This window comes from Coffea arabica, chromosome 4e (assembly GCF_036785885.1).
Source record: "Coffea arabica cultivar ET-39 chromosome 4e, Coffea Arabica ET-39 HiFi, whole genome shotgun sequence".
Classification (NCBI taxonomy): Eukaryota; Viridiplantae; Streptophyta; class Magnoliopsida; order Gentianales; family Rubiaceae; genus Coffea; species Coffea arabica.
This window is the reverse complement of record NC_092317.1, coordinates 46,331,532-46,340,693: the sequence shown is the minus strand read 5'-3', so window position 1 is coordinate 46,340,693 and position 9,162 is coordinate 46,331,532. Positions and strand designations below refer to the sequence as shown.

General features: G+C 32.7%; 1 protein-coding gene across 4 annotated transcripts; it reads left to right on the top strand.

The window, feature by feature from the left end:
* Positions 1-2,812: 2,812 nt before the first annotated feature.
* Positions 2,813-8,523, top strand: LOC113741203 (uncharacterized). 4 transcript variants are annotated; one of them, XM_027268692.2, is made up of 5 exons: positions 2,813-2,965; positions 4,211-4,426; positions 5,594-5,832; positions 6,554-6,702; positions 8,030-8,523. In XM_027268692.2, the coding sequence occupies exons 2-5, from the start codon at positions 4,248-4,250 to the stop codon at positions 8,264-8,266; spliced, it is 804 nt and encodes a 267-aa protein (XP_027124493.1). In that variant the 5' UTR covers positions 2,813-2,965; positions 4,211-4,247; the 3' UTR covers positions 8,267-8,523. The 4 variants fall into 4 exon arrangements, with proteins under 4 accessions (XP_027124493.1, XP_027124495.1, XP_027124492.1 ...); XM_027268694.2 differs by having other exon boundaries at positions 2,815-2,965; positions 4,255-4,426; XM_027268691.2 differs by having other exon boundaries at positions 2,956-3,083.
* Positions 8,524-9,162: the final 639 nt, after the last annotated feature.

The window sequence follows — 9,162 nt, the reverse complement described above, 5'->3', positions numbered from 1 at the left end:
AAATGAGAGATCCTGCAATTACTGGCTCCAAAAGCTCCGTCCGAGGATCGGAGCTCTGATACCAATTGTCAGGCTATTGACCTCAATCTCAGAAACCTAACTGTTGAGATGGAGAATTCGGGATTTGGGGAAGAATTCTCAGAGAAGAAGATGAGAGAGAATGAGAAGGAGAATAGAGAGAGAAAGAGGAGGGAAACAAAATTCTGTTATTCTTTGATACTCTCCTCAGCCAATCACATTAGTACATATAGGCAGAAATAACCGACCGAACTAACTCCCCGAATCTGTTAGCCTAGCTACGACGTCGTCCTACTTATTCATTCATTCTACTGGCTCTATTTGGACATTGCCATGAAACGACAGCGTTACATATTGAATTTTGACAGTCCCCTAGAATTAATAAAGGTAATCATCATCTGTTAAATTGTTTGCTGCAATATAATATAGGATAATTTCATAAACCTCTCTTAAGGTTTCTAACAATTACAGTCACCTCTCTTAAGATTTGAAAAATTACATTTATCTATTTTGGTGTTATGAAATGATTATAATAATATTGACAATTCTATCAATCCTAAGTAAAAAGTGGGTATAAAGAAAAACGAAAACCACATTTTGTAAATATTTCTTTATCCAAAAATTCTAATCTCATCTTACTTAATACATTATATTCAATTCCTAGATCATTTAAATTAACTTCCTACTTAGTTTTATAATAGCCGACGAGTAACGATGCATTCGTTAAAAACAGTTTCTTCACAACTTACTTAGCAAAGAAAAAAATAAGTTAAAAAATTTTGTACTTAGCAAGTAATGCTAATATTTGATTTCTTTTTTCATTTAATTGATTTTGTAAATCAAATAGGGGCAATATAGGATATTCATAAGACTTTTTGTGCTTGGATCACCATTTGTTACCAAAACATACTTTCTACGAGAGACTTTTGTAATTTTTTAGATCTCAAGAGAGGTGACTACAATTGTCAGAAATCTTAGGAGAGGTTTTTGAAATTATCTCAAAAAAAAAAAAAAAGAAAGCATAAGAATAGCTAGATAACAAATTATGAGATTTCTGGCAAAAACTTAAACAAGGGTTCATTCTAACATAAATTTATTGTAAGGTATATAATACCTTTTTTTTTCATTGATGCCTAATTACTTTTTCATTGAACTTGTATGTCTAAGTTTGCAATTTTTACTACCCATAAACATGCTACCCAAAGAAATCAGCATGAGGGTACAAGTTGCAGTAGCTAAAAGAATGCAATTAAACATAATTCTAACATGAAATAGGAGAAAATTTACACATAAAAAATTGAGAAAAAAAATTGACATGGATAAGTAAGTTTATGAATTGATATACTTGCGGTAGTTAATGATAAAAGGCTTCTGAATTTGATTATCATGGCGGAGATAAAACCACCTTTTCCAATTATGATAAATCTCTAGAACGCAATTTTAATACTGAATTTTGAAAAAAAAAATAATTTGGACTAAAATGTAAGTAAAACAAATTCTCCAAGGTGCAAAATTCATATCAAGCAATATATCCGACCCTAAGAAACGTAATTATCTTAGGCGAATACGGACTTTTCCTCGCGTTACCACATGGCATCTTACTTTTATTCGGACGAAGCTCTATTTCAGTCAATTAGAATAATTATCACAGGTACTAAAATATGGGAGAAAGTAAGTGTTTGGGATCCTCTTAATTTGGTATGATCAAACAATTTCTAGGCCTAAAAATTTTGTACCATTGAGCATATTTAAGTAACTACAAAAGCATATTTTTCTAAAAATTAATTTGGGTTAAAAAACAGTAAACCCCTTAAGCTTTAGGCTTAGTTGCACTTTATACCCTTCAACTCAATAAATAGACACTCTGTCCCCCTGTTTTGTGTTTTAGGACAAAAGCATCTTTTCCATATTAATTATTATTATATTTCTTTTTTCTTCTTTTTCTTCTTTTTGTCCTTTTTCTACTTGTCCCTTTTCTTTATATTTTTAAAATTTTTCTCCTTTCTCTCATGTGATCAACTACTTTCTTCTTTACTATTATTATCTATATATGAATTTTAATCTTTTTAAACTAATTCTTTATTTATTTCTAGCTATTTTACTTTTTGTTATTGAAAAATAATAATAATAAAGTTTATGGTGCAACAAAGTACATGTTGTCTATGTGCATAGACTATTTTATATATTACTTAAATTAATACGTCTATAACTTAAAATAAGTTAATTTTTAATAATAACAGTAACAAATTTAGATTGTAATATTAATATAGTGGTTAATTAACTATACATAAAAAAGTAAATAAAAATATTACTTTATTTTTTGGGATATAATTTTAAAAATTAAGTAATTCAAAATTTTAGTTTGCTAATATCTTTTTAAATAGTCAAATTGTTAATTATATACACTTTTTTTAAAAAATTATGATAGGCACATATCATTTTTCTACACTATACAATTTGTCTTGAAATTTCTAAGAGTGTAAAATAAAACAAGAATTAAATTATAAGCAAAAGATAATTATAATATTATAATAAGTATACAAATTAGTAATACTAATAGGAAAGTGAAATAAAATAGTGACATGAGAGATGTGAAAAAAAGAAAATAGTAAAAAGAAATGAATAAACAAAAAAGAAATAAAATAAAATAGTAATGGCACTTTTGGCTTAAAATATCAAATAGGGGGCAAAGTACTTATTTAATGAGTTCATGGGGGCAAAACGCAATTAATAGTAAAATTGGGGAGGGTTTTAGAGAAAGTACAAGTCAGCCCACATCGAACCCACACCCCACCACTGCCCCCACAAAAACAAAAAAAAAGTATTTTTTTTTTAAAAAAAAAATTTATCGTTTTGCTCAAGACGACGCCGTCGACCAATTTGACTACATCGCTCCATTTGGCTCCGCCCGCTTTTCTCCATCCCCGGTGACCAGCTGATGAACCGGGTTAGTTAGTTTGTAATTTCTGCTTATAACTTCCTTTGTCACTTAAATTTCTTTCTTTTTTTTTTTTGGTATTTTTCTGAATTTTTTTTGTCTATGCGATTCTGGAGCTCAGCTCAGGGTGAGTTTGGATGGGTGGATTTGGGAGAATTTGGATTTGAAATCCCATCACTGAATTTTTTTTCCCTCAAAATTTGTGGTTTTTTGTGTGAATCAAAATTTGTTTTGAGCTTGAATTATCCTCAAAAGAGAAAAAAAGAAAATGTTGCTTCATCTTAACTGGGCTATGTGAAGAATATTAAAATTTCTGTAAAGTGGGACTGGTTTACAAGCAAAATGCTGAATTGAGGATGCTTTCGAGATAGGACCTTGAGGTGTTTGTGAATATGCTTAAACCATCATTGCCTTTGAGCTGTGGCTGGACTTTTTTGGCGAAGTTGTGTTGGCGTATTGAGTGAACTTTGGCTTTGCAAGTTTGAGGAGTGGCGTTGCATTTTTTTTTTTTTTTGGATTAATTTAGTTGTGAGCAGTGGGTTTCACATTATTTGACCGAATATATTTCTTTGCCAAACTATGTTATGTGATGAGGATTTGAAATGTATTCATTTGAAACCCTTGATTAAACCAAAATTCATCAATCCAAAGTGGACTTTATAGCGATCTGTTGAAACAACTTTTTAGCTGATTCTTGATTCTTTATTGGGCTAATACCATGGTTTAGTTTTATTTTTAAATTTTTTTTGGTTGATGATGATTGAAGGGTTGTTATAGTAGTCGGGGCAAGCAAGTAACAAGGTTATAATGAATTAGATACCTCATATTAAGAAATCATAATAATATAGTATCAAAGTTATTGTATAAAGTTTCAGTGTATAAAAAGTTAATCCTAATAATATATCAAAGTTATTGCATAAAGTTTCAGAACTTTTTCTTTCCCTAACTCTCAATTTAGTCAGATTTGCAGAGGCAATGCATAAACTTGAAGAAGTCCTGATCTTGGAATCATTCTTGTTTTGGATTAGGAAATCATTATTGTTCTTGGACTGCCTAGAACTCTAGTTAAATACTTGATTGCGATTTCAGGCCTGCCTTTATATACTGTTTTCATTTCACTGAGAATTTAGGAAGCATGTAAAGAATCTTACCTGCAGATGATATTACATAATTTAGGTTGTAGTACAAGTTTAATTATACATATCCTGCTAACTCTGAAACAGCAGTTCACATTCATTGCGGTTATCAATGCAGAAAAAAAGGAGATTTGAGATTTGATAAAATTTTCTCAATGTCAGTACATCAAGCCAGAATTGTTGGACTTCCATTAATGAATCTTGTCCTGCTAAGAGGACTGCCCATCTTGCAACAGCTACATCTAGAGGAACGGCTGCTTCGTACTTCATCAGATAATTGGTGCATCATTAATGATGGAACAAATGATCGCAATATAGTGATGGGAGTTTCCGGGTAATCTACCTTTCCATCTAATGATGAAGGACCGTAAATTCAGATTCTCCCTCCCTCCCTCTCTCTATCTCTCGATCTATCTATCTTTCTCCCTTTTTGCATTTCCTTTGGTAATTAATAACATTTAGTCATTCTATACCACCTGAGGTATCATTGATAAAAGAATTTTTAATTGTGCTGTTTCCATGGATTGACTTAGGAAGCTGTAACTGTATTAGGTAACATGTAGTGGCAATTGGTCCTTTATAAGAAGAAATATGTGATGTTTTTCCTAATGATCTTAGTTTGTATGGTTTTTGGGTAAAGTGCAGTTTTCTCACCTGAAATTATGCCCTGGATTTAGATTCCTTGACTCCTTCAAGGAAGGTAGTTTTTCTTCTGCCACTTTTAGTTATTGGATGACTGAAACATTGGAAATGTGAATTTATACCAATCTAAGTAGTCAACCAATTTCTGATTTTTGGTTCTCATTTTGCTTTTGCACGAAGAATGAATGCTTAATATGCTTTATTTATTAATAATTGGAAACTTTCTAATTTATACTGGGAAGAGTTATGTTCAGCTTAATTAAGATGGAGAACACAGCACCCTATTGGAGTGTGTAATTTTTGTTCCATTTGATTAGGTTAATGAGCTACTTGAGGAAAGGAACTATACAAGGCCTAGAACAAAAACAGAATTAATTAGTTAATAAAGGATTGGAATTTTTTAACTTTTTTTTTCTTTTTTATTTTAGTTTTCTTTGTTGTTAGTGTAGTTTTATAGGTGAATTGGGGGGAAAACTTTCCCTTTATGCCTTGTTTTAATAACTGCAGATTACTGCTTGTTTGTTTGGAGAAAGTCATTCTTTAGTTCACCAAAAAATTCTAATCTCCTGTCCCTTTTCTTTTTAGCCTCTTCCTTCTTTCTCCTGTATTTATCTCCTGTTCTTACATTACATCATATCTGCATCATGATGAGTTACCTTACAGATGTAGTATGTTCTTGCTTTCTCCTATTGCTTTTGTTTTGGAACATGTCAGAAAATTTTAGGAAGCTTATAATCAGGTCAGGTATTTTCTGACTGGATAGGAACACAGGATATGACTGGCAATCACTGCTCATTCCCTAAGCATCCTCGAGTTGTGGAAGCAAGAAGCTAATCTTTACATGAATATGTTTCCATAGGAAGCCTGCTGAACTTCTCAAAATCAGTTCTGTCTTGCAAGACAAGGTTGCAGTCATCCGAAGGTTTACAGGAGGTGGTACTGTGATCGTTGATCATGGAACAGTATTTGTCTCCTTTATATGCAATAAGGATGCGCTTCCAGATGTACAACCATATCCTAGACCCATTATGTGCTGGAGTAGCTTATTATACCAGGAAGTATTTCAATATGTTGGGCATTTCAGCCTGCGTGAGAATGGTTTGTGACTAAAATTCTGGATTTCTTTTTTGATATTTATATAACATATAATGCATGAGTTCTTTAACAGGCACACTAAATTTATCAATATGCTGATTTTCTGGATGGTTAAACTTTCTTTGCTGCTTATTCCATGACCATATTAATGCCGTTACATTGGATGTCCAAACTGGTGTTTCATTTTGTCATTTACTTTCTTTCCTATTAGAGTTCATCATTTGCATGATAATACTTATTGCCACTTACCTCATAAGATTTTGTCTCAACATGTAACTGACCATCCAAAACTTTTCTTTTCATGCTTAATTTTATTTTGTCCATGAACAGTAAATGCATTGATAGGAAAAACGAGACATTTTAATGGTTTTCCTTGGCATTCATGTCTATGCTAAATCTGAAGGGTTTTGTTTCATCGTCTGCAGTTTTCACTAATCCCCCTCTAACAAAACAAGTACTGCCATGTCTTTGATTCAAAAACATTTTGGCACTTGTTTTTCACTCTTTGGCTCGTTTCTTTTTTATTTCTGCAGTCATTTTGCTAAAAAACTTCAGTTTACATTTTCTTCTGCATGTTGATTTCTCATTGTTAATGCAAATAATGTGTTGGTACCTTGTACAATGGCTCTCTGATGATTTCCTCTTTCCATTTTGATACAAGTTAACTGATAATGTAATGTAAACAGCTTTACTGACAAACTGTGTTTCATTTAATTTCTTTTAGATTATGTCTTTGGCAACCGCAAATTTGGCGGAAATGCACAATCTATTACTAAAGCACGGTGGATACACCATACATCTTTCCTATGGGATTATGATATGAATAACATGGCCTATCTCAAACTTCCAACCAGAGCACCTGAATATCGAAAGGTGTGTTAGTATCTTTCTCATTTATTTTACAACTCTGTCATAATTGTTCTTCTACACTGGATATTTTATGTGTTGTGTTGAATAGATTTAAATACTCTAGAGAAGAAATTAAGAACTGCAGAAATTGTGGGGTTTTTTGGGATTGCCACACATAAACCTGGGTTCTTGTATGAGAGATCTGAAGTGGAGTTAGCATAATTGAATTTTTGTGAATATGGTAAAAGTTATTCTTTATGTTAGATTACTTTGAATTAGAAAGTGTCAAGATGTAACCCTGGAAAGTGGGAATATTAGATCATAAACCAGATATATTGTGAACTGGATAGACTATGAATAGATGTTTCAAGACTGGCTGTTCTTTCTTTGGTGGTTTTGATAAGGTTGATATAGATTTAGTACGGCATCCATTTTGTGATAATATATGGAATGAGTCACTTAAACTTAGTGATCATCATTTGATTTGTGTAGATGAAATTAATTATGAAGTTATGCCAACTTTTACTTACAGATGGAAGGAAAAATTGATAAATTGCCAAGTGTGGACCTTTTGACATAACCTGCCTCCTTTTTGATTTCTGCAACTTATGAAAATCTGTAGATGAACTGAGCAGCCACCTATGTTGGGCTGAAAGATGTTGCTCGGAGTCTGAAAATGCCAAATATAATCAGCTAGTATGTTTATAGAGGTTTGACAAGTAGGTTGAGCGAGCTTGCCTACAGCATTGTGATGCCTTAGTGTGAAGGAGTATATTCTTGTGGTACTGACCTGTTTGGAAAGTGCATCCTTCAGTATCCTACTTAATGTCCATGTACTTCTACTAAGCAGGTGGTGACTTTCCTGCACAAATTACTTGTACTTTGTTCTGACTAAATAGAAAAAGCTTTGAAGTGGAATTAATTTCCCTTCCTCCATGCCTGCCCACAGGGCTTTGAGTTTTTATATTTGCCTTTGTCCTTTCTGTCTCTCTATCTTTTTCTTTGGAGTATGTCCTAGTGTATATTTTTCTGTTCATTAGTGACTGAATATATCGTACTCATGCGGTCATGCCTTGTATCCTCTAAGTAGCTTGTTAAAGATCTAAATAGCTTGTTAAAGAAGCTATTATGATGATTGTGTATTAAAGCTATGTGACAATAGTCATGATTATGCCAATATACATACACTGCTTACTTTATAATTGCAGTCTTTTGAGCTCATCTGTTTAATAAGATCTAATACTAGTACTGCTGGATTATCTTATTTAATTACAGTTGATTTTCATTTCATGCACTCTATTGAACAACTCATATGTCAACCCACTCACGAGGTCTTACCATTCCTGTTTAGGCAAGGGGTCATCTGGATTTCTTATGCTGTATGAAGGACTATCTTCCGAGGTTGAACTTTATAGACAGGACCGTACGTGCACTCGGCAACCATTTCTCTTTGAAGTCAATGAAAATGGAGGAAATTGAACCTGCCTCAAACACAATATTCAAACCCACATCTAGACCACTTAGAAAGCAGGAACTTGAAGAAGCAGCATGTCGTTTACAGTCTGAGAGCGTCTATCAACCAGCATAATGTTAAATCAGTATAATATCCTATAGAAACCTGATTTCCAAGTGTAATAGGTTTTCACAACTTGTATCCCAATTATCAGAGTCCAATTTCTTTCATCTTATTTCTTTTGCCATACACTATGATGAACCAAAGGCTTGCTCTACGCTTCAGGGATTTCAGAAATGTCAAGCTGTATCATCTTTATTCTTAAATGTTTTGTACTTATGGATCTCCAATTTTCTCTTGTTTATTACAACAGAAAAAGTCTTGATGCTCTATTACAACTTGTAGCTGGACTCCCCAAGTGATTGGGATTTGAATAGTGCTGCGAAATGAAATGCAGCAAATAGTACTATGGTGCATTTAGCTATAATAGTACTACTAATTGCTATCTTATTCATTATAATTGATACTCTATTACTAGAGTTTTTCTAGAGCCTTTGGACTGGTGGCCACCACCAAGCTCTTAAAATTCAATAAGTGGCTCTTCTAAAAAAGTTAGACGGGTGCGTAGTGCACCCATTTGATCCGGTGGTGGTTCAGTTTTCATTTGCCACCCATAGGTCCAATTGGGCCTCCCCTTAAATAGATTAGGATAGAGTAGGATATAAATAAAATAGCGACGAATGACAAAAAAAAAATTACTAGAGTTTTTCTTATATTTGCTTGTGATGTAAAATAGTTAGGAAAAGAAATCAAGGAGATTATAGTTGATATACAATTTTGATTGAGGTTTTAGAATTTAGGGATTGATGGTTGCAATGGTCACAGTGATAATGGTTGAGATATAGTAATATGAAAAGTTTAAAATAGTAGAGATTAGGGTTAAAATAAATTTGAGATTTTGTGCATGTAGATAGGAGAAATTGACATGAAAAAAGGGGAAAATGCACGATAGAGATAGGGTTTGTTTTTCG

Coding starts and splice junctions, on each gene's coding strand:
- LOC113741203 (XM_027268690.2), top strand. CDS start 3,059: ATGCGATTCTGGAGCTCAGCTCAGG. Junction 3,084..4,254: donor ATTCTGGAGCTCAGCTCAGG/GTGAGTTTGGAT, acceptor TCTCAATGTCAG/TACATCAAGCCAGAATTGTT. Junction 5,833..6,553: donor TTTCAGCCTGCGTGAGAATG/GTTTGTGACTAA, acceptor AATTTCTTTTAG/ATTATGTCTTTGGCAACCGC.